Source organism: Myotis davidii, unplaced genomic scaffold (genome assembly GCF_000327345.1).
Source record: "Myotis davidii unplaced genomic scaffold, ASM32734v1 scaffold292, whole genome shotgun sequence".
In the NCBI taxonomy this organism is placed as follows: domain Eukaryota; kingdom Metazoa; phylum Chordata; class Mammalia; order Chiroptera; family Vespertilionidae; genus Myotis; species Myotis davidii.
This window is the reverse complement of record NW_006285042.1, coordinates 3,748,647-3,775,395: the sequence shown is the minus strand read 5'-3', so window position 1 is coordinate 3,775,395 and position 26,749 is coordinate 3,748,647. Positions and strand designations below refer to the sequence as shown.

The 26,749-nt window shown below is 39.1% G+C and overlaps 1 protein-coding gene across 1 annotated transcript in view; it reads right to left on the bottom strand.

Moving 5' to 3' along the window:
- The window catches only part of ZC2HC1B (zinc finger, C2HC-type containing 1B), a 39,071-nt gene that overhangs the window by 10,763 nt on the left and 1,559 nt on the right, over nt 1–26,749 (bottom strand). Inside the window, exons 2-5 of the mRNA XM_006755411.2 lie at nt 16,471–16,532; nt 13,599–13,718; nt 12,917–13,055; nt 2,036–2,175 (exon numbers count right to left, since the gene is read on the bottom strand). Coding sequence (XP_006755474.1) covers nt 2,036–2,175; nt 12,917–13,055; nt 13,599–13,718; nt 16,471–16,532 — 461 coding nt within the window. The remainder of the gene's footprint in view (nt 1–2,035; nt 2,176–12,916; nt 13,056–13,598; nt 13,719–16,470; nt 16,533–26,749) is intronic.

Below are 26,749 nucleotides of genomic sequence, written 5' to 3'. Positions count from 1 at the left end.
AGTGCGGCGGTGGTGGTGGGAGCCTCTCCTGCCTCCTCAGCAGCACTAAGGATGTCCGACTGCAGCTTAGGTCTGCTCCCCGCTGACAAGTGGACATCCCCTGAGGGCTGCTGGGCTGCCAGAGGGATGTCTGATTGCCATCTTAGGCCCAATCCCCTGGAAGCGGGCCTAAGCCAGCAGGTGGACATCCCCCAAGGGGTCCCAGACTACGAGAGGGCACAGGCCGGGCTGAGGGACCCTCCCGAGTGCACAAATTTTTGTGCACCGGGCCTCTAGTATATATATAAAAGCCCAGTGACTGGAATGGTGGAACATCCAGAATGACCAGTGGCTATGACATGCACTGCAGCAGCCAATCAGTCTGATCCTGGCCTCAGTTGGCCCCCAACATCCCAATTGGGGGTGGGGCCAGCCAGCCAACCCCCCACATCCCCCCCCCCCGTGCACGAATTTGTGCACTGGGCCTCTAGTATTTTTCATAACCACCCTGCCTGTTCCACCAACACACCCATCCCCTCCCTCCTGCATTCTTTTATCTAGATGTGCAGTATTATAATCTGCCTAGGCTCTGGAGCTAAAAACCTTCTTGTCCACCCTGACCCTTTCCCCCCCTATATCCAACCATCTACTCAATCCCATCAATTATTTCTTAAAATTATCCCCCACCCAACCACCCCCATTAGTGCTCTCATTCCAGCCCATAATTCTTTCCCTGTTGCTGTGGCTTGTAACCATCCTCCTGCCAATCCATCTTGAACACCAAGTATAAGGGGAATCTTTCTAAAAATAAAAACCCAATTCCATGTCACTTCAGTCTATGCTGTTCAACCAGTCAGCACGGCCCACAGGGTGACACATGGGCTGATCATAGGCAAGTAGACAGAAGGCCCAGAAAGTCAGGGAGAAAGCAGGAGCCTCGTGGGAAGAGGTGACGGGACATGGAAAGAGAACTTCCTGGGCCCCTGGGGACCTTCCAATCCCTGCTGCCAGGCCCTTGGGCTGGCGGGCCTCAGCCTTCAGGGCCCCTCTCCACTCAATCCCCCTTTTCCTCCTCTCTGAACTGGCTTGACTCCAAGCCCCATCCATCCCATTGCTCTCTCAGGGGCACCTGTGCTTTAACCTCACACGCTGGGCTCCTCAGGCCACAAGCTGGATCTGGGAGGGGAAATGTCTGCTCCTCTTTGAACCCTCCTTCCTCCGCCGTGCCCTATATATGTCAGCTACCATCCTTCCTACAGCGTTGCTTCCAAGTCTTCTTTCCAAGCAGCCAGCACCTCGCCAGTGCCGGGTTCAGAGGAGACGTTCAGGACTGTCTAATGCATGTGCAGATGGAGCCGGGGCTCATAGATGAGCTGTGGCTGGAGGAGGCCCCATCGCCATGAGGAACCGCATTTCGTGGAAATCTTTCTAAACATATTTCCTACTCCTAAGTCTTCAGACCAATTGAATGTTTTCATGATGTCCGAGCCATGTTTACAATGAACAGTTTTCACGCTCCACGGTAAGCGATGTTCCTGCTGGTTCTGGTTTTGTCTGTTTTTATCCATCTATTGTCTTCTGTTGTCATCTTACTTATTTGTATCTATTTATAACAGTTGCTCCCATTTTTCTAACTTGCTGATTCTGTGGCTTTTAAAACACCTTCTTCTACAGAGCAAAATGCAGGGCCTGGGGACCCATCCCCTCTGGCGGCCTCCCCCACGCAGGCCAGTTTCATTTGAGGGTCACAACTTTTTTCGGGGTGGTGAAGGCTGATAACCACCGTTGGACACAGAGCCTTATCATAATACTATAAAAATTCCACTTATATATTCAAGTCTTCATTCTAAGAAGCTGCAAACACTATAGAAATATTTTGTTCCTACAACACCCAGAGGTGTGGTAAGCTGGGAACTCAAAAGGAGCCTGCTCCCATGAGGATGGGTGACTGTGACCGGCTATGGTGATGCTCACATTTCCCAGGATGGGTAGCAGTTTCCCCACCAAACCACCTGCTGGCACCAGGCCTGCAAGGGCACCTGGGAGAGAGGCTTACCTGCACTCTGGACTCCAGTTTGGCTGCTGTCTGGGCGGCATCAAAGACTCGGCGAGAAGACTGATCCTTGCAGAAATTAATATGCCGACTGGCTGCATTTTCATTAAACCTCCTCAGACAATATGGGCACTGAATATAATCTGAATGTAAGGATAACAACAAAAGGCAATTAGCATTTCAAAAACAACCCTGAAAGAGACTATAGGAAGGGAAATAAATAGGATATGAACCCTGCTCCATCATGAAAGGAAAAGATCTTAAAGCCTGCTGCAGAGATCGCCAACTCCAGGGGAGTCGTGCAAAGGCTCAAACGAAGGACAGTGGAGGGGACTGTTCTGCTTGTGCACTGACTTCGGTGAAGAGTGTATGCTTGAAGTGTTTACATGAACTGTACTTAGGAACTTCCCAAATCAAGGAATTATTTAGGGGACCGTCAGTCAAAAAGTAGTCATGGAATCTGAATGTTAGTATTGATGATTTGAAAGGGCATAAAAGCCCAGGTTGTGGTACTGGGTGTGACAGAAACACATACACGAGTTTATGGAACCACAGAGGGAAGTAGGAATGAGGGCTTTGGGATGGGATTTGAAGTCAGTGTCACTGGCAGAAAGACATTGCTCTGCAGTGGGAGATGTTTTCACTGAACTCCAAAGTGAGGAAGCAAATGATACATTCAAGGAGAATGTAATAAAATGAAAAAAGGTGGGGATTCAGAAAAGATAAAAGAAAAAAGGAGGGGTGATTGGAAAGTGGCTCTGGAAACAGCTTCAGCTTCTAGTGTTAGACTGTCCCAGACAGGTGGGTACGGGGAGGAGGAGGAGGGATAAATGGTAATGGAAGAAGACTGATTTGGGATAGTGAACACATAGTATAATATACAGATGATATATTATAGAATTGTATACCTGAAACCTACTTAATTTTACGAACCAATGCCACCCCCCAATAAATTCAATAAGAAAAGAGGAGGAAGAGGAAGGAGGAAGAGGAAGAAGAAGGAGGAAGAAGAGGAAGAAGGAGGAGGAAGAGAAAGAGGGGGTGGAGGAGGAGAAGGAGGAGAGGAGGAGGAGCAGGAGGAGGTCGTCTCAGGAAGCTCTGGAGCACTAGGTTCTGTGTGGGTCTCTGGGATACCCAGTCATCAGGACCTGGCTCTCATTTGCAGATATTAGACAGGGAGAGAAGTAGAAAGTGAGAAAGATCCAAGGTCTTCTTTAGAGTGTGGAGATGCTCATAGCCAAGCCAGATTGGAGTCTACTCCTCCCTAAAGCAAGCAGAGAGAGATGCGGGGTTCTGTTGTAGGTACCTCTCCTTAAGGGAAGACAAAGTGGATATAAGCAACATGAGAAAAGAGCTTTTCCCTGCCCCTCCCGCCCCCCCCACACCCCCTGTGCTCCCCCAAAGGATCTGATACAGCACCAACCTTGAACTCTACATGGAGGTTTGGGTCAAAATTCCTATATGTGGGGAGAGATATTTAAGGCAGTGATGTCTTCAAAGTTAAGAATCCTTGAAGGCAACTTCTAAAGCACTTTGGGGAGCTATTTTAACAAATCATTTCCAAAAGTGAATACTCATAAAATGTAAAAACTAGAAGAAATTGGGAGGAAATAAAAGATTAGCACTTATCCTAACCTTTAACTTCACACCCTGGAAGTCAGTCCTTAATGATTCATTCAATACATATTGAATACATATTCTGAGCCAGGTGATACGGTGTCTCCGTAATCAAGGACTAGGCATTCCAATATAGAAACAAAGTTTCCCACAGTGATAAATTCCTTGAAAAAAAATAAAATAGGGCAGCATTGGGAAGTGATGAAGGCTCTGACACCTGCCTGGCAGGTTCCGGGCCCCAGCTCTTCACCTGTTGTGTGTGTGAACTTCAGCAAGTTACTCAATCTCATTAAGCTTTGATTTCTCCAGGACCTACATATCACCTCCTCCATCGGGTCATTGTGAAAGGAAACTCAAATAATCAACACGAGGACAGCACAGTGGGCGGGACAGGACATACTATTACTCTAAAGAAACAGGCCCAGCAAGGTTATGGTTCCAACTACCCAACAAGACTGAAACTGCTTAGAAAAAGTAAAATACAAAGTGTCATTATCATGCAGAACTCACACTGGTGTAGAGAACCATCCGGAGCTCAGCTCTTGGCTGGGTGGGAATTTCTTCCGTTTCAGCAGCTAGAAAGCCAAAGCTTCTATCAGAAATGCTGCTACCATAGCCCTGGCTGAGTTCAGGCAAAGACAATGATTATGACGGCGACTGCTTCCTTAATCCCACTTGTTTATTCATTCATTGATGCCCTTGTGTGTGTTTGGCACTAGATGCCACCACAGAGACAACACAGCTGTGTATTTCCTGGACAACAAAACCTCAGAGAGGACTAGAGGAAGAGGCAAAGGAGCGGACCATTGCCGTTCCGTGCGGTAAGCTGTGGACGGAGGTGGCTCCAGATCCTCCAGGAGCCCACAGCTGGAACATAAAGCCCTGGCTAGGGGGCAGAGAAAGGGAACTTCAGCCACTCTGAGAATGGGAAAGTATTTTTCAGCAACAGTAATCTGGACACAGCATGACTGAGCTACATGCTCTCCTCGCCTCTCAATCTGAGTCACCTCTTTCTCAATGGATCACAATGACATAAAAATCACTATGGACTGTTTCTTTCCATCGGTGATGGTTTTAAAAGTCTGACTACAAATGGACTCTTATGAGGACTCTGGGGAGGATGGTCAGATCTCATTAAAAAGAAATGAAAGTAGAAAAGCACACATTATTTAAAAATGCAAGCATTGTGGGGCGGGGGGAAGGGGACATATGCAATACTTTCAACAATAAAGATTTTTTTTTAAAGCAAGCATTTTGTTGAGTACCCATATCTACATAGCCCTGCAACAATGGTGACCAAATGTCCCAGGCCTCACCGAAAATCCCAATTATAAATATTCAATATCATTGTCCCCGTAAACTCTTACGACATCCCAGAAAGTTGAATGATTGCTGGACTGACTTAACTCAGTAAGAATTAGAATAAATATATACATGTCACAAAAACTTAGTCATGAAACATGGAATCATGTTAAAAAAAAAGAAAATTAATTGCACACTCGTACATGCCAGGCAATCCTATATAATAAAAGCATAGTATGCAAATTGTCCCCTTGACTCAGAGTTCGTCTGGGAGTTTGACCAGGGGGCAGGGCCAGCCAGGGGAAGGAAAGGAGGCCCTGGCCAGCAGCCAGCAGCCACTAGGGAACCTACCAGTGCATGAATTTTGTGCACTGGGCCTCTAGTACTACATACAACTCTAGTTATGACTCTATACATTTTCTCCTATTTAAGCCTGAGAATGTATGGGCTGACATAAAATCCCCAATCAATCAATATAATTGAATAATTAAAATGTGCTATTGTATATAATCATTATGTTTGGTGCATGTAATTATAATAAGACCACAAGAAAGAATTTAGTGTTGTAACTATATTTTAGCATGAAACTGTAAAGGGCAGAGAAATAAACTGCATGTTTGATTAGGCCTTACAAAGGGAATGAATTATTTAAAAAACGAATAATCCCCACATTTTAAATTCAATTTGAAAATTACAAAAATTCACATGGTTTCATCTGACATGGTTCACTTATTCAATTAAAGAACCATAAGTAGTTGTTTAACCCTGTAGCTTCTGCTATTAAAATAAAAGTATTTCTCATAAAAGATGTTTTGTATATGAAGCTTGTGGTCAAAGTATTATCAAAATCACAGCCATAGCTATTTCTACTGAACATCTTAGACACATAATATTCTAACTACATTTTCATTAGTACCCAGCAAGAGTGAAGCACTTACTAAATTATCTGGTAAAGATGTTCAGATGACATTTTCAGATAATTTTTATAGCATACTTACACAGTGTTGTTTTTTAATCTTTATTGTTGAAAGTAATACATATATCCCCCCACCACCACCATTGACCCCTTCTTGCCCACCCCCCACCCCTAACCCTGGGCCTTCACCACACTATGCACAGTGGGGTTTTTAACTTTTAAAAACAAACTTTGAGAAATAATTTACATGGAATAAAATGCACTTATTTTAAATGTACAGTTCAATGAGTTCTAACAAATATATATACACTTGTATAACTACCCCAATTAAATACAGAACAATTTCATCACATGAGAAAGTTCCCTCATGTCCTTTCAGTCAATATTCCCCCAAGTCCAGTCTCAAGCAACCAAAGATCAATGTTCATCACTGAAGATGTTATAATTTCATATAATAGAACATCCATGATGCTGCATGTATAGTGGCAATCTCTTCTTACTACTAAATTATGTTACATTTTGCAAATATTCCTCAATATAGCTATTCCCTTATTGATGGATATTTTCAGTTGTTTCCAGTTTATGCTATATACGAATACGATACACATGTATTTTTTAAGGACATGTTTTCAGATTTTTGCATAGTAGCTAGGATTGGAGTTGCTGTAGAGTTATATCCATGCTTAAGAAAACACCAGTACGAAGTGGCTGTACCATTTTATACTCCCATCAGCAGCGTATGCAATTTCCAGTTATTCCACATCTAGCCACTACTTGTAGTATTGTCAGTCTTAGCTATTCAAGTGGATATGTAGTGGTATTTCACTGTGGTTTTAATTTGCATTTTCCTGATGAACATAATATTGAATATCTGTTCTATAGTTATTGTTCATTATTTTTTTACACATAGGTTCAAATACATCCCTTGCCTTTTCCCTCTTGGACTTTGTCTTAATATTGAGTTGTAAGAGTTATCTATATATTCTTGATATGAGTGCTTTGTCAGATGTGTGTATTATGAATACTTACTTCCAGCCTGTGGCTTGCTTTTGCATTCTCTTAACGGTGTCTCTCAAAACTGAGATTTTAAATTTTGGTAAAGCCCAATTTATCAATTTTCCTTTTAAAAACTGTTAATGCCTAAGAAACCTTGACCCTTAGATCAAAGATTATTTTTCTAGAAATTTTATAGTTGGAGCACTTATGTTAAGTCAACGATCCATTTTGAATTACTTTTTGTATATGATTAAGGGTCATTTCCCCAGATTGATACCAAGCTTTCCCATGTAATTTACTAATAAGACTAGCCTTCCCCATATTGAATTACTTTTGTCAAAAACCTATTGTCCATAGATGGGGGAGGGGGAGTCTATATCTAGATTCTCTTCATTGTTCAATTGATACACCAACACCAAATTGTAATGATTGTTGTAACATTATAGTAAGTGTTGGCATAAGAGAGTGTACGTCCTCCAATTGTATTCTTTTTTAAAACTATCTTGGCTATTCCAGACCCTTTGAATTTCCATATAAGTTTAGAGTCAGCTGGTCAATTCCTACTTGGCAAAGAAAACTTGCAAGGATTTTTATTGGAAATACCTTGAGGCCACAGATAAACTTGGAGAGAACTGACATCATAACAAAATGCTGAGTCTTCCAAACCATGAAAATGGTAAATCTGTCCATATGTTTTATTTCTCTTTATTGTTTTCTAAGTTATAAGATTTTCATTTTATAGGTCTACATATTTTTAAAAATATATACCTAAGTATTCAATGTTTTATATTATTGTAAGTGGTAGTTTTAATTTCATTTTCAACTGTGTAAGTATAGTATATGGAAATACAATTCACTTATGTATAGTGACCTTATATCCTGAAAGCTTGTTAATTCACTTTAATTTCAGTAGCTTTTTTGTAGTTACCTAAGATTTTCTACATTTACCCATTCATGGTCATGTTGTCTGTGAATATAGTTTTACTTCTTCCTCTTCAACCTTTAAATGTTATAGGTATATACCATTTATATATGGCACACACATATATTTGCATATATCTATATGTCTATACATATCAATTATATTTTTTTCCTTACTATGCTGGGTACTATCTCTAATACAGTGTTGAATAAAGGTGGTCAGAAAGGACACCCTTATTTTTTTCCATTTCTCAGTAGGAAAATGTTCAGTTTTTCACCATTCAATGTGATGTTAGCTATACTTTCTCAAAGATTACCTTTATTAAGGAAGTTCCCTTCCATTTCTACTTTTCTAAGTATCTTTCTAAAACATGTATGGGTGTTACATTTTGGTACAGGCTCTGCCTATATCTATTGAGATGATAAAGGACTTGTATGGATGCATATGAGCAAAACCAATGGACACAGTGCGGGGGGTGAGGGCTTGTGCTTGGGGGAGCAGGTGGCAGGGGAGAGATCAATGGGGGAAAAAGGAGACTCATGTAATACTTTAAACAATAAAGACTTAAATATTTTTAAATATTTTAACAAAATTAATATGATGAATTGCATTTATAATTTGTGTGTGTGTTGCATGCGGTTGAGTCAGCTCTGACTCCTGATGACCCTCTGAGTGAGTGATGTCTACAATGCCTTGTCCTCAGCAGCCCTGCTCAGCTTCTGTCATGGCTTCTTTCATGGACTATCCATGCAGCTCTCCTCCAACACCATATTTCAAACAAACCCTTTCCCCCCATCTGTGATACACAGTAATTGGGAATACAAGAGTGGAGAAAATCTTAGCTTTGTCTGTAATAACATCTTTGTTCTTGGTGATCTTTCCTAATTCTGATGGTTGCCATTCTCAGTCTTGGCTATCTCTAAATTTCTTGGCTGTAGTCTTCATTTGAACTGATGACTGAACTAAGGTAAGCAAAATCTCTATTTCATTATCAATTCAATGTCTTCATAAAGGTACATGTATTTCTCTCATTGTCATGATTTTTGTCTTCTTGATGTTTAAATGCAGTCCTGCTTTGGCACTTTCTTCTTTCACTTTTTTTTTTTTATGGTATAGCAAAGATGGAAATTTATTGAAGAACAAGTACAGTCTCCCACATGGGGAAGGGGAAAGAATCTCACAGCACAGACTCCCACGTGGGGAGGGGGAAAGCGTCTCACTCTCTTCTTTCCCTTTCATCAGAAGTTGTTTCAAATCATCGCTACTTTCTGCCAGAAAGATGGTATCGTCTACATATCTTAAGTTATTGATATTGCTTCTCCCAGTTTTCACTCCTCCTTCCTGAGCCTAGCCCAGTTTTTCAGATGATATATTCTATGTACAAATTAAACAAATAGGGATAAAATTCACCCTTGTCTGATTCATTTGATAATAGAAACTATTTTCTTCCTTAAAACTACTTAATTCAGGTGTAATTTTGTTCTTATGTTTTTAACTTTTCAAAGATGAAATTTAAGATAATTGATTTAAATCTTTCTCCTTTTCTAATATAAGTATTTAAAGCTATAAAATTCATTCAAGGCATTGCTTTAACCAAACTCCACAAATTTTGATATGTTTTTATTACCATTCAATTCAAAATATTTTATAATTTTGCCTTAGATCCATGGGTTATTTAGAAAGGAGTTGTTCATTTCATCATAATTCCTACTTTAATTTTAATGTGGTCAAATAACATAGTCTGTATGATTTTAATACTTTTAGATTTAATCCTTTTAGACCTGTTTTATGGTCCTGCACATGGTCTGTGGGTGAATGTCCTTGAGGAGAATTATATTCTGCTCTTGATATGTGTCACGTTATAGTCATAGGTGTCAATTAGGTCAAACTGGTTGATATTGTTGTTCAAATTTTCTATATCTCTGATGATTTTCATGCTGCTTATTTCATCAGTTACTAAGAGAGGAATGATAAAATCTTCACATATTATTGTGAATTTGTCTACTCTGTCCAGTTTTGTCAGTTTTGTTTTGTGTTCTTTGAAGCTCTGTTACTAGGTACATGAACATTTAGGACTGATAGGTCTTCTTGATGAATATATTTTTTAATCATTATCTCTGCTAATAATACTTGCCCTGAAGTTTACTTTGCCTAATATTAATATTAGCCACTGCAGTTTTATGATTATTATTTGATGTGTATATTTTTCTGTGCTTTAAACATGCCAGTCAACAGTCATTTTGACATTCCTGGTGTTTATTTCTCTTTTTAGCTTTTTATCGAAGAGGAAAGGCACAAATCATAAGTGTATGGCTCCATGAAATGTCCACAAACTGCACACACCCCTGTAAACAGCCCAGATAAGACACAATGTCCCACCAGAAGGGAACGCACGGGAGACTTCCCATGTGTTCCCTTCTGGTCCTCCCCAGCCCTCTAAGAAAACCACCATCTGACTTCTAACCTGATATTTAAACGTGAAGATTCTAAAACATTGAATTTATGATATTTACAGGTCAGGAAACCTGCGTTGCTGCCATCCTTTGAGAAGTTAGATCTGGTCCATGGAGCCACCAATTCATTCTGCCACCTGCCTGACCCAATTATTTGTATCTTTATATTTAAAGAGTGTTTGTTACAGAAAGTATATAACTGGACCTTCCTTTATACTTCAGTTTGATAATCTTGGCCTTTTATCTGAAGTTTTAGGTCATTTCTATGCAATTGTCCATAGAATTAGGTTGAAGTCTAGCATCTTGCTATTTTTCTATCCCATCTGTTCTTTGTTCCTTTTTTTCTCTTTTCTTGTCTTCTTTTGGAATACATTTTTTCATCTCCACTCCATATATTGTCTTATAGCTATATGTCAATATTTTGGGGTGTCTACGCTAGGGTTTAGAATAGGATCTTTATAATATAATATTCTACCATCAAATAATACTATACCTATTCATGTATAATGTGAACCTTTCAACAATATACGTCCATTTTCCTTAATCTCATCCTATTGGTTTCATACATTTCATTTTCATGTGTTGAAATCCCCATAATATGCTATTATTTACGTTTAAATAGTCAATTATAACCCTAAGCTAACATTATACTCAATGGCAAACAAGACAAGGATGTCTACTTTTGCCAGTGTTATTCAACATACTTTTGGAAGTTCTAGCTAGAAGATTTAGATACAACAAATAAAAGGCATACAAACTGGAGAAGACGAAGCAAAATTATCTCTGTTTGCAAATTACATAATCTTACATGTAGAAAACCCTAATGATGCCACACTGAAAAACAACTGTAGAACTAATAAATAAAATTCAGCTAAGTTGCAGTTTACAAAATCAACACACAAAAGTCAGTTGTATTTCTATACACTAATAAGGAACAATCTGAAAATAAAGTTAACAATTCCATTTACAATAACATCAAAAAGAATAAAATATTTAGAAATAAATTTAATCAAGGATATGAAAGACTCATACACTGAAAATTATAAAACATTGCTAATGGAAATTAAAGAAGACAAATAAATGGAAAGACATTCCATGTTCATGGATTGGAAGACAATATTGTTAAGATGACAATAATATCTAAATGATGTACAGATTCAGTGCAATCCCTCTCGAAACTCCAATGGCATTTTCAGAGAAAAAAAATTATATAATATCTCAAAGTTTCCCAAATAGCCAAAAGAATCTTTGGGAACTCACACTTCCTGCTTTCAAAACTTACTACAAAGCTATGCTAATCAAAACAGTGAGAAATCTAGATAACCACATGTAAAACTAGATATCCAACCTCTAATGAAGTTGGTATCTTATTTTACACCACATACAAAAATTAACTCAACCTGGATCAAAGACCTAAGTGTAAGAGCTAAAACTATAAAACTGTTAGAAGAAAACATGAGGAAAAGTCTTTATGGCATTGGATTTTGCAATGATTTTTGAGGGAGTTTGACATCAATGGCTGGGCAACAACAACAAGAAAGGAAAGTTGGACTTTATCAAAATTAAAAACATTTTTTGCATCAAAAGATACCATCAAGAAACAGTTCACCAAATGGGAGAAAATATTTGAAAATCCTATATCTGATAAGGGATTAATATGAATATTAATCTAATCTAGCCTCTAGGCCTAAATTCCAATTTATAGAAAGACAGGGGAATAGAAGGACAGGTTAAACACTAATATGACTTAAAAAAAAACACCAAACCCACAGACAAATCCAGAACATGAGAAATTCTAAAGATAACTGGCCTGGTAGGGACGCTGTACAGGGTTAAAAGAAACTAAACAGACAACATAAGACAATGCATAAACCTTGACTGAATCTTGGATTGTGGCTGGGGGATAAGGGAAAGCTTTAAAAGACATTCTTAAGAAAATTGGGAAAACATGAGTCTATATTAAGTGTAAGAATAGTATTGTGGTCATGCACGAAAATGTACTTAACAAATGTATAATGGAATAGTTAAAGTGTTATAAATTCTGAAATTTACTATTAAATAGTTCTGCCATAAAAATAAAATGAGTGAAAAAAATAAATAAAATGAGTGATAGAAAATATTACAACAATGTCAAGAACTGTCAAATTTCAGTGGAATGTATATGAGTGATCACTGTACTATTCCTTCCTCTTTTTCTGTAGATTTGAAGTTTTTCAAAATAAAAAGTTTAGAGTAAAAACGCTGTGGGCCACTAAACTATACAACTTAAAATGGTTAAAATGATGACGTTTATATTATGGGAATTTTATCTCAAAAAAGTGAAAAAAAAGAGCTGTAAGTATCTGACATGTATCTTAAATTGCTCTGCACAGTTCCATTCTCATAAACCACGATGTGAACAGCATCCCCTGGAGTTATGTAATGCCATGACACTGGCTACAGTGGTGTTCTCATGTTGAGATAGAGTTAGAAGGAAACACAGACTCTTTAGACAGAATTGGGGGGGGGGGGAAGGAAAAGATAAATTATATGATAAAATTACTTTTATACAACTTAATTCCTATTGTTAATCTTAGAATAAATAGAAGGAAGCAAGGCATGATAATTTGGCCAAAACTTGAGCATAGCCTCAACTGGTTAAGAGTGAATGTCACAAACAAACCAAACTGGCCACACACCTGGGTTGATGGACGCGGGGGGAGGTGGTGGGAGAGGGCGGCCTTCTTTCATGGCTAGGCTGCACTGCTTTGCTGATTGAATTGCAATAATAAAGTCTTCATGTTGTTGTCTCCAGTTAGCTTTCCTCACTGGTTGAGGCTGCAAAAACAAAACAAAACAAAAAACATATACTAGCCTAGACTTTATATGTCTCCATTATAATTTTTTTTTCTTTTGCAGCTGGGATTTGAATTTACAGGAAACAGGACAGTGAGATTTGGAGAGGGAAGCAGAATTTGTGTTTCAAAAGTACTAAAACGGGTTTGGAAAATACAGTAATAAAATTCACAAATCACAGTAGTGAAGGAAAACACAAAATAATCAGAAAAACAACATAACTATAAAACCTTAAAGGAAGACTTAAATGTAAGGTTAAAAGTGACTTTCTTCCAAGTTAACTGCTAGATTTAATGCTACTCTAATGAAAGTATAAACAAGATTCTTTTTTGTCACATCTGGAAAGTATCTGAAATACATTTGGAAATCTCAGTGAGCATGATTAAAAAGAAAACAGTAAAGGTGGATTATACTTACATGACTTTACATTGCTCTATCAAGCAAGAATGAAACCAGAGAGCCAGAAAGAGGCTTTAATGTACTTAAGGATGTAATCATGAACAATAAGGAAGATACTGATAATACCTTGGATTGAAGAGCCAGGCTCACAGTGGGAAAGTAAGTGCCCTGTAATCTTTGTTTTACGGAACTGAAAGGCTTACGCTTTTTGTTGAAGAGTTTTTTACATATTGGTCCATGCCTTTCCTAGAAAAGAAAGAGTGGGGATTAATTTTTTTAAAAAATGTACAAATCACCAAGTTTGTAATGCTACAGTGTACTCAGGCAGCCCTCACTACAGGGACTGAGTTGTACCTTCAGAGCCAAGTACATTCTCCAACTCTCAAGTCACAGCAGAGCAAATCCATCTGGCTCCCCTCGCCCATGTTACACATAACTAGATATTATGTTCGAACGGTCAAGGTCAAAAAAAGGTCTCTACAGCTAGAGAGACTTACTTCAAATTTGGTTTTACACATTTAACTCTACCACTTGGGCAGTATGAATGGTTCTGAGCATTAAATAATGTTGAAAAGACAAACTTTGTAGTTGAAACTGAAATAAATATTTTTGACCATTTAGCCATTTTAACCAATGAAGTTTTGTTGATTACTTCTTATTCAGTTTCCTGCCTTTACTGTTCCTAAATTTCAAAAGCAAGTCATCCAGTAATATAACAGGAAATTCGAGTTCCAACAACCTTAATATTCAGTTTTACCATCCTTTTGAAATAGCTCTGTGCATATAGCAAGGGGAAACATAGCTTCCTAACAATAGAGTCTTTTCAGAAAAACACCTCTTCCCACTCAGCATTTCAAAATTGAGTTTAAATGGGTCACTTTTCCACAGAACCACTTAACTCCTGAATAGGAGTGGAGAGGTTTCTAAGAAATAGTTGAGAACATCTGCAAAAGACAACTGGAATAACCACACAAATGCATGAAGAACATACCAATTCTGTTTAAGTTATAAACACATTTTCCTTGACTTGCACCCAAACATCTCACATGATTAATCAAGTAACTTATTACAATAAATATTACAATATTTGCAATATGCTTTAGCAGGGAAAACATTTTTAAAAATCTAGCCAGTAGTCCTCCGTATTTCTGTTACAAAAACCTGGGTACTAACACATTGAGCTCTGCCCATGTACTGACATTATAGAGTCTGTTATTGCACCACTAAGATATTACACTAACATCTTTGCTTTCTACTCTAAATCCTCTTCGTTGGTGGATATGTAACTCATAAGAGCTATCACTTACATAGTTGCTTTGTTCAGACCCAACAAAACACATGCTCTATGAAAATCACTGCACCTGTCTATAAACAAGCCATACCATTTGAAACTAAAGGAGAGAGATCAGATCAGTTGATCAGATGCTCTCTGTAGCCTAGAGATAGGCATAGGAAATAAAACTCGAGAGGACCTGAGGTGCACTTGACATTTAGTGACCCCTTTTCAAAGGGCGCCTCCTGGGTCTCAAACCCCTTCTTCCCAAGGGGCGCAGCCCAGGCTGGAGAAGGCAAAGGCAGCACTCCAGTGGGTGCCAGGCCACAAGAGGCCCTGGAGCTCTCCTTCTAGATTCAGGAAACTCTACCTGCACTGAATTAAATGGACAGATACCTCATTTGTTTGTTTGTTTTTGTTAATCCTCACCCTAGGATATTTTCCACTTGCTTTTAGGAAGAGTGGAAGAGAGAGAGAAAGACAGATGTGAGAGAAACACATCGATTGGTTGCCTCCTGCAGGAGCCCCGATTAGGGGCCCAGGAGGGAGAGGAGCCTGCAACCAAGGTAGGTGCCCTTGACCGGAATCAAACCCAGGACCCTTTGGTCCGAAGGCCGATGCTCTATCCCAGTGGTTCTCAACCTTCCTAATGCCGTGACCCTTTAATACAGTTCCTCATGTTGTGGTGACCCCCAATTTCATTGTTACAAATTGAACATAATTAAAGCATAGTGATTAATCACAAAAACAATATGTAATTATATATGTTTTTTCCAATGGTCTTAGGCAACCCCTGTGAAAGGGTCGTTCGACCCCCAAAGGGGTCGCGACCCACAGATTGAGAACCGCTGCTCTATCCACTGAGCAAAAACAGCTAGGGATATTTTTTCTTTTTGATTCACCAGAGAAAAAAAACCTACAAACCTCATTTTGCAGTCTTTTGCCTCAAACGTAGTCAGGCTTGTAGTCCAAATGCTTGTAGTTCCATGTAAGTCTCCTTGATCTAAATGTCCCAACTAACAACTGCATTATAAACCTAGTTTTTTAAATCATTTTTTTCTTGGGAATCTTTTTCTAATGTTGGGGTCTAATACCTGTTTGATCCTCTAACTTTGAAATAAATCAAGCTTTACTCCACCTTATAGGCATCAATCAGGAAACGAGATGTGTAGCTTGAAATTGGTTTAACAATTAAATCTTGGAAAAGGCTTTATGTTCATTTTGTTCAAATTACATTAAAAGCCTGAAATTGGAGGATTCTGTCTTTGTACGTGGCAAAGCAGGAAACAGAGGGAGGTTAAAGGGCTTGTCAGAATTAGTGACAAATTTGAGGCTAAAAGCCAAGTTTCCAGATGCTCCAAATTCAATGTTCATTCCTCTCGACTAGCTAATTTCCCTGGTGCTTTGGCCTTAAAATTTGGATTTCTGATGCTTATAGAAAAGGAGAAAGAGCCAAAACCTCTCAAGAGACAATCCGCTGTGCCAAGATACTTTCTTCTGGCATTCTTTCAGTTAGAGAACCAGGTTTAATAAGTTCCCTTTTGAATGTGGGCAGCATCGGACAGCTTCCGTGTCCTCCGGGCCTGCCAACCGTAGGTTGTGTACTCCTCTTCCCGTGCTTTCCCTCCACATCTGTCTTTAATCTTTGCCACTGCGGCCTCCTCACTAACTTGACAGTTCATTTAACTCCAATGAAACACATCTACAAAATGTCTGTATGTTTACCAGAACATCTGCTGCAAAGCGTCTTCCACAGACTTCACAGGGAAATAAGTTCTGATTGCCATCTGTATAGGATCCAAGAGCACATTATGTTAGTTTCAAGGAATTGCCTGCCTGAGAAGAAATGACTAACTGGAGACCTCAATAGCTCGATATCTTCACTCTTCTTTTCGTTCCCACCAACTACTTCTTCTAGAAAGATCCTCTGTAAACTCACCTGTGTTTTCTTCTTATGCCATTAAACAGGTAAATTCTAAATCCTTCAGGCCACCAGTATATAATTATAATTATTTAATAAATATATTCTTGAACAAAGTGCCTGATAGCTTTGCTTTAGACTTCAGTACAAAGTTAAGACCTTAGTATGAAGCCATAAATAATCCAATGGGAATGTCTTGAGGGTTACTACTAGAATGGACGGTCTATAGCTGTGCTCAATGAAGGCACGCCAATTTATCAGAGACCATGACAAAAAAGTTGCCTCGTCATTGAATTTAAAGTAAACATTCCTGAGAATGGCTTCCCCTCTTCCCATAAACAATCTTTGCTGGAGAATAACTCCTAACAATGAAGGAGGAAGTAGAAGAGACTGATGAAATGGACCAAGTAGAACTGGTCTACTTTGATTGAAATCAGGAAAGAGGTGTGATTACAATGAAGAAGCCTATGAAAATGAGGAACATTACCCTAGCAGTGATGGCGAACCTATGACACGCATGTCAGAGGTGACACGCGAACTCATTGTTTTGGTTGATTTTTCTTTGTTAATTGGCATTTAAATATATAAAATAAATATCAAAAATATAAATCTTTGTTTTACTATGATTGCAAATATCAAAAAATTTCTATATGTGACACGGCACCAGAGTTAAGGTTTTTCAAAATGCTGACACGCCGAGCTCAAAAGGTTCGCCATCACTGCCCGAGAGGTTGTGTTCAGGGTCAGACCTCCTGATGAGGCTAGTGAATGATACTGCTGGCATTTTATATGCAGTGGTGAATGAGTGAGGGATTATAACCACAATATGTTCAGTACTTGCTATTTTTTATTTTAATATTTAACCATAGCGGTATTTTAAAAGTTAAATGAAGAATAAACTCGCCCTGGCCAGGTGGCTCAATTGGCTGGAGCCATCAACCAGAAAGTTGCAGATTCGATTCCTGGTCAGGACATACCCAGGTTTCGGGTTAGGGTGAGGATGGGAGGCAACTGATTGATGTTTCTCTTTCACACTGATGTTTCTCTTTCTCTCTCTTGCTTTTCTCCTCTCTTTAAAACCAATTAGAAACATATCCTCAAGTAAGGGTTAAAAAAAAAAAAGAATAAACTCAAAAATAAAAGAAAAAAAAGCTGAAACTGGGCCCACTATGTCCCAATGCCTCAAAGTACCTGACCCATAGTAAAGTGCTCAATAAATACTTATTGAATGCATGGGCCAAACAAGAATTGCGTTTCTACCACAGGACCAATCATTCATTCAATAAATATCTGCTACATGCAACTCTGTGGGAATATTGAGAGAAACCACACGTGGGTCCGGCCCAGAAAAGGAGGAAAGTATGTACATAAATTAAGTGAAGTTAGCAAAGTGTCACGAGAAAGGGAAAACACTATGGAATTCTGGAGAAAAAAAAAAGAGTTGCACTTCATATTACTTCCTCTCCGTTCATCTGGAGTTGAGTATATACAGATTTAAAAAGCAGTTTGATCGTGGGGAAGATTTTATATTAGAATAAAAATCTGGACTTTTTTCTCCAAACAGGGAGAGCAATCAAGAACACTGATGAGGAAGAATCTGAACTGTGGAAGACTGATGTGACAGAAAGGAGGAAAAAGAGAATTTTATTTAAAAAGCTGATGTTGTAGGCCTGAAATAGAAAGGAAAGAGAAAATGGAAGACACTATGGTCAAAGAATTGACAGCATGACTAGATCTGGGGGAGTTGGGTGATGGCAGTGAGAGAAGGATGCCTGAGGAGAGAGAAGATGGTAGGGCTGTGGATAGAAATGGAGCATTTGAAAAATAGGGCCATCTTAGTGAGAAAAATGACCTCAGCTTTGGAAATACTGAGTTTGAAAGAGAGTCAGCCAGCCAGCAGGATGGAAATGAGGGAGGTCAGGGCTAGAGACACAGATGCAGGCTTTGTTTGGAGAGTGATGTAAAGGCATGATACTGCCAGGGAAGAGGTCATGGAAAGAGAAGCACAGGGATGATCCCGAGGGAACTCCATATTTGAGGGCCAAAGAGATGATGATGATGATAAGCCAGAAAGAGAAGCAGGAGAGAACAGGGTCATGGAAACCAAGGGAAGACAGTTCAAAAAAGGAAGGCTTGATTAACAGGAATCAGATGGTAGCTCATTATACACATTGTTGATTTAAATGATTTCTTCTCACATCTGCCAGATGGTATTGTATTTGCAACACAGGTCATCCATTACAGCATACAGCAACACCACTCATCCTCTCTGTGCTTTTGGCCTTCTCTGTAAAATACGGTCTTAATTTTTTTTTTCCCAGCAAAGATATCCCACCCCTCCACATACTTACTTGTTAATAAAAACTATTCATCCTAATTATAAAACTGCTTTTTCTAAAACACTAGTGAACGTTTATTTGTATAAATATTACTTTAATATTTGTATAATGTTTTCCTGTTCCCCAAACACTTCCTGTGTAATCTCATTTGCTCCTCACAGTAATACTGTGAGACAGGGTTGGTATTCTTATTTACAGATAAGAAAATGGAGGTTCAAGGTTAGGCGACTTCTCTAAGACCACAGATAATAAGTGGTAACACTGACACTTGAACCTGATACGAAAATCAAGACTATTTATTCAACAGTTACCATAAAGATAACCCTATTATGTCAGTACTCACCTGCAAAGCAAATGGAAGTCCCTGGAGAAACAACACCTTCTGGTTTATAAATCAGTGAGTGTTAAAGAGTTCAGTGAATTAAAAAATAATGACAGATACAATATGATTCAATTGAAATACATGGACCATCACATTCTGAATGACATTCAGCTTGGAAGCTTGACTAACAAAGAAAGAAGCTTGACTAAGTCAGTTGAACCAAACATGGAGACTAATGAGGTCTACAGAGTTTGTTCCAGAATGCTGAATCACATGGACTATATGATCACTAGAAGAATTCTTTGAAATAACCAAAACACCCTTCGATAGGTGAACGTTAAATAAACTGTGACATTCATACCTGGAATACTACACATCAGTAGAAAGGAAACTATTGATACATGTACAATCTGGATGGATCTCAATGCTGAATGAAAGTAGTCAATCTCAAAAGTCACATACTGTATGATTCCACTTGTATAACGTTCTCAAAGTGACAAAATTATAATGATGGAAATTAGACGAGTGACCTCCAAGAGGTAGGGATGGTCGGGGAGGGAGGTTGTTGTGATTATATAGGAGTAGAGTGAAGAAGATCTTTAGGTGATGGAATGGTCCTGTATATTGTAGTGGTTACACATGTATAATATGGTACAGAACTATATATTTCTTGGTTTAGCTATTATACTGTAGTTATTTAAGATGTAACTTGGGGAAAACTAGGTCAAGTGTACATGGGCTCTCATACTATTTTGAAACTTTGTGAACTATAATTATGTCAAAATTAAAAGTTTTTAAAAATATCTAGGAGTTGGCAAATTGTGGCCCATGGGCCAAATCTGGAGCTGCATGTTTTTGTAAATAAATTTGTCTTGGTAAACAGTCATGCCCATTCGTTTGTTTATATAATATATATTGCTGCTTTCACATGACAACAGCAGAGTTCTTGTAACAGAGACCATATGATTTGCAAAGCCAAAAATTATACATGGTCTTTACAGAAAAAGATCGCCACCCAGCAAATGAGAATATAGTCATTAGAAATTATTTTGGGAATAACATGGAGAATGTTAATGATATATTAACTATACAGGTCTCTCTATATAGACATGCAGTAATTAACTCTGAGTGATAAGAATAAAAGTGCTTATTTCTTTTTCCTACATTTTCAATTTTTTCTATAAAGATTTAAAAAATCAGAATAAAAGATTTTAAAAACTTATTTGAACCTCTTTCTCCAGCTGCTGGTAAGGTGCTCGGCCCTTCCAAGGAAGCCAAGGCTGTGGTGGGGAGGAGGGGGGGCCTCACTTCACCCAGCCACGAGCACCAGCCTGGCAGTGCTCGCTAAGTATATGCCCACTGCATGGCCCCTGTCTGGAAGTTCGCCTGCATCTACTAGGTCCTTATCCCACACGACGATGAGGTGACCACGATGAGGTGACCGTGACGGAGGCTAATAAGTTCAATGCCCTCATTAAAGCAGCTGGTGTAAATGCTGAGCCTTTCCGTCCAGGCCTGTTTGCAAAGGCTCTGGCCAGTGTCAACATCGGAAGCCTCATCTGCAATGGAGGAGCTGGTGGACCTGCCCCCTCCACCATAGCTGCCCCGGCAAAGAAGGAAGAATCTGAGGAATCTGATGATGACATGGACTTTGGTCTTTTAGATTAAACCTCTTTTGTAACACATTTAATAACATGCTGAACTCTTAACACACAACCCTTTTGATAGAAAAGATTCTAAAATAATGAATATCAATTTAGCTATTCCTATCTTTACCCTGGCTAGAGTCTTACTTAGTAGATTATTAAAGTAGCTATTACTTTTATACATTGGTTTATAATCTTAGACAATTTTTAAATGAGGAAAGGAAAGTGATCTGGAAGTGATCAACAGTTTTGTGTAGCATGTTGACAGTGAAAAATAAGCATTACAAAGATCTCAGTTCAAAAAATTTTTAAGAAGCTTGGAGAGGATTGTGGTTGTATCAAAATTTGGGGAAAAATTCTACTTCTGACTAGACATTCTCTTTCTGAGTTGGAAGAATTCTTTGTAAAAACACCTACTAACTCACATTTCCTTATAAAGGCATGATAAAGAAATAAAAAGGGAGATGCTTTCTCATTCCCTTGTTAGCCAGTCAAAGCACTCTTAAATCCTTTACAATCCAGAACATGTAAACATTAGCAATTTCGACATCTTCCAAGGCCATATGGCAAAGCTGATATGACCTCAACTTATTAACTTATCTAAGGAACATGACTTGTGAAACTAGAAAAGGAATGAGTTAGGATGGCAGAGAAAACAGCCCATCAATATTTGTTCTCTCCCTAAGCCCCAAAATACTAGAGTACTGTAAACAGACAAAAGGACATAGAGAGCCAGAAAAACATAAGGGCAGGGACAAGACAACAATAAAAAAAAATTGGAAATCTGGAAAGCTGATGAACATGGTAACCAACTTGGAGGACTTAAAGCTACATCAAAATCCACTTCCCAAGCAGACAGGAGGAAGAACGGAGAACCATCCAGATTTGCACAGCAGAACCCTTCAAAGTCACAGGAGCCCCTGGAGCAGCGTGCACCTCTGGAACTGAGACGGTAAACGGGGAGGAGGAAGAGACTGCTAAAATATGGGGGGGTTGGGGTGCAAGTTTCCTAAGAAGTTAAGGTTCCTAGACGCTTCCCTTACTCCACACCCCCTGGGTGATTGCCCTTCCCCGGTGGCAGCATAGGTCTGTTCTCCAGAAAGGGTGAAAGAGGCGGTCAGTGCAAGCATCAACACAAAGCACAGCTGAAGGTGTGTGTCGGTAGATGTAGGTACACACACACACACAGGGCTGATTCCCAGTATTTGTGGTAGTTACATTCCATAAAGTCTCTGTGAGCACTGAGTGAGCAAACACTGGATTTACTATTCTGGGGGGAAATACAAGGTTAGATTCCTGTGAGCTGCTGGTCAGAAATTGTTATCAATCTATCAATACATACCTTGTTTTATGTATTTCTGTTTAAAGAGACCTTATTTAAATAAATATATTTGATTCAATATCACTGAACTCTGGGCCAACACTATAACTCATGCTCGAATGAAGTTTACCTAACAGACATATTTTCTCCGTAAGGCACACTGGAGCCTTCCTGTGCTTAGAAACATGAGATAACACTTCAACACTGCACTGAGGAGCCATTTTAAACAGCGAAATCACCAAGAGGAAGTGCACAGACATGAAAAATGTGACACCCAATGTACCATGAAAGGGACACTTGTTTACAGCGTGAGCTGAAACTAGAAGGCTTGTTCTACCTCAGCTGGGAACATGCATGTCAGGTGACTCAACTTTATAACTGCTGCATGCATGTCTGTGAATGACTATGAAAGTGCCATGAGTATTGATTTTAGGGTTACAGACTTTAGTGAGTAGGCAAATTTGCAAATAGGGACTCCATTGATGAGAATTAACTGTATATGCATTTGTATGTGCACATGTATACACACACCGGGGTGTCCCCAAAAAATGTATACACGCTTTTAATAATTATTAATTCCAATGGGTCAAATCTGAAAAGAAAGAAACATCAATTGAGTTATCAGAAAATGTGTGTACATTTTCTGGGGACAACCCATGTATGTATGTATATAATCTATTGATTAACCTCATGAATAGCAATGCTGAGAGCAGAGAACACCCCATACTTACCTTCCTCTACTTGGCTCACAGAACCTTGCTTGCTAGTCCTTTACTCCCAAGACACAAAAGGACACAAAAACTTCCCTGGGAATATAACTATTCTCTGAGGAAAGAGGGAAGATGCTGACCTTGGGGAGAGTACCAAACAGCTCAACCAGGTTACCCTACAATAAAGCTCAAAACCATCAAACACTATTCATCCACTTAAAAGCTTCCAGTGTTCTCTTCCTCCAATCTTAATCATGGACACAACTTTCCAAAGACATGAGGAAATTCTCTAGCACAAAAGATCAAAACAAAGCAATTTAAAGGAAAATTAAACCTCTTGGAAATTAAAAGACTTATTGAAGACATTAAAAACTCATAAAGAGACTTATTGAAGACATTAAAATAGAAGGTTGGGAGATAAAACTAGGGAAATTTCCTAGAAAATAAAGTAAAATGACATAGAAAGAGAGAGAAACATAAGCCGGTACCTGTCCAGAAGGCCCTACTGGCCTACTCCAAACAATAGGGATTTAAGAGAGAAAATGAGAAAACACAAGGAAGGAAATAAAAACAATTATTAACCATTTCCAGAAGTGAAAGGACACCTGCCCCCTAGTTGAAAGGATGAAAATAGATCTATACCAGTAAACATCATTGTCAAATTTTAGAACATTGGAGACTAGAAAGTCTATCGACTCAGAGAAATAAAACCAGTAACATATAAAGTGTCATGGATTAGAATAACTTCAGATTCCAAACAGTAAAAATAGAAATGGGACAAATCCTTTAGATTTCTGAGGGAAAATAATCTACAACCAAAAATGTATACCCATCAATCAAATATGCAGGTAGAATAAATACATTTCCAGACATTCAAGGTTCCAAAGTCTATACCCCGTGTACCCTGACTCAAGAATTGCTGGAGGATATGCTCCACAACAAGGTGAGCAAATAGGCAATTCAACACGGGAGAGAGAGAAAAAAATCCCAGGAAAACATCTAGGCACCCACACCAAAGGGCTACCAGTCCAGGGTAGGGGTGTGAGATTCAACACACCAACATGTTGAAGACTGTCATGACTGAGAGATTCGCTGCCTTTGTAACCTAACAGTTATGCTAGTATATCTGGCTCCCACTGCGCTCTAGTTGGCTTGTTTGAGCATGTCCCAATGAGATGCCTGCTCTCCCCTTCATAGTCTGATGTCTAGATTAGCTGAGGATACTCATTTTACTCCACAGGAAGGTTCTGCACTGATCTTCTCTTGAGATGGGGGTAGGTGAGCTTAGAAGCAAAAAATACATAAAATAAGCATATTTAAAGGAATTTCTACAAGAGATCCAGGATGCTCCAACTGCAGTAACATATGTCCCCCCAGGGGCTCACTCATCACCTTGCTCCCTGACATCTCCACATAGGGCTCTTGTAAATTCTAGAAGCTGAAATCAGACTCAGATTATTCAGCCCATCTTCTCAAAAATGTCTTCATCAAATGGTGGCAAATATTGCCTTCATAGAGCTAGATTTACACTTCTCAGTTGTTCAAATCTAAACAAAATACTGTGTTTAGGGATACCATACAGGTAATGAAGTCTGTATAGTACATAAGAGGAGAATGGAATGAAATGGAAGATGGACCCACAGGTGGCCTGTATGTTCTATTTCTTAACTTGAATAGTGATTATGTGTTTATTAAAAATTCTCCTGTAAGTTTCTCAATTAAAATGTGAGGCCATTAGAATTTTTACCTTCTCCATGAATTATCTGGAACAAACAAGCTGGACAAAACATACTATCAGCACACAGGAAGAAGCAACATAAAGGTATTGATAATGACAGACTCTAGAGTTCTGTCCTTCACTTGAGGTGATTTGATGACATCATAATGGAGGTTTGGATACAAGATACCACAGGTCATATACACAAATGTAATTGCTCTCGGTAGTTTGACTTGTAACAGTCCTCAAATATCTGAAAAAGTGACTTTATACCACTCATGGACAGTATTTTAACAATTTAAGTCCTCAAGATAAAGCAGGCAAATTCTTTATGATTTTGCCCCCTACCTGGGACGCTTTAGGCCTTCTTTCTTCTTGCTGGTATTAATCCTGTTTCCTATTGCTCCTTTTAAGTTTAAACAACTTTTTTCTGAAAGGTCTTTCCCAACGATCCATTCATTTACATACTGCTTAGTGATCATTTACCCAAAGCTGGGCACTGTTCTAGACCTTGGGGATAAAGTGGTAAACAAATTCCCTGCCTGCAGTTTGAGTGAGAGGAGAGTGAAATATATCTGATGCCAATAGATGCTATAAAGAATATAAGGCAGGGAAGGAGCATAAATACAGGGGAGGGCACGGCTGAATGGATCAGCTGGAGTGTCGCCAGTACACCAAAAGGGTTGCGGGTTCATTTGCCACATACAGGAGGCAACCATCGATGTTTTCTCTCATGTCGGTTTCTCACTCTCCCCCTTTCTTTCTCTCTAAAAACCAATAAATATATTCTTGGGTGAGGATTAACAAAAAAAAGGACACAGGAGAAGGATGTGTGCCATTTTTTAATATATGGTCAGGGAAAAGTTTATGGGAAGGTGATAATTGAGCACAGCCTTGAAAAATGTTTATTTGCAATAAGAGCACTTCAGGGGGAACAGCATGTTTCCAGATCCTCACGTCAAGTGGTACTTTATCAGGGATTTGGCACTGCTAGTCCTATTTTGCTGCACACACCCTGCCTCCTCAGATCCAGTCCTTGAAGGCAAATCCCCCTTTATCACTTTGGACTCCCAACATTTAGCATGGAGCTTATGTTAAGTTCCCAAGCATTGCTTACAGATGACTCAAATCATAAATATTCCAAAATGTTATGAAATAATTCAAAATACTGTATAAGAATTTATTCCCCAGAATAAAATTAAGATCTTTAAGCTTGGAGGATAACCCACATAAATCACAATATGTTTCTCCAAGAATTGTGGCTTATAGTCACATTCTCTAAACTGCAAAATATGTGATGTGCTGATTTAAACCCTTTGGGTGAAGTACAGTAAAACTAGCTCATAAGATGGAAATTTGGATAGCACCAAGCCAAACTAATATTCCACGTCTCTAAGATTCTTGCTGGTTTTGTGAACCTTCAATTGAGATACCTACCAAAAAAAGGGTCAATTCTTTTAGGATTTAATACATTCCCAACACTATCACAAACCATCATCTGACCCTTTGCTTCTTCAGGTTGGCATTTAAATACATACTCTCCAGCATCCTACTTTTGTAATGGCAAGACCTTCAGCCAAGTTTTTTATATCAATCCTAGAGGCCCAGTGCACAAAATTCGTACACAGGTAGGGTCTCTAGGCCTGGCCAGCGATCAGGGCTGATCAGATTCCCCGCCTCCTCCTTCCCTCACTCCCTCAGCGTCCCGCTGCTGGTCACCCACCATGTTCCGCACTGCCCCCTGGTGGTCAGCACACGTCATAGTGAGCAGTCAAACTCCTGAGGGGGCACTTTGACTACCGGTCAATTTGCATATTAGCCGTTTATTATATATCCTATATAATAAAAGCCTAAGCGACCCAACAACCCGTCACTATGCTGCACACTGACCACCAGGGGGCAGATGCTCAACGCAGAAGCTGTCCCCCAGTGGTCAGTGCGCTCCCATAGCGGGAGTGCTGCTCAGCTGACTATGGACACCAGACACTGGGCTCACGGCTGGCAAGTGCCGCTGTGGTGGTGCAAGCT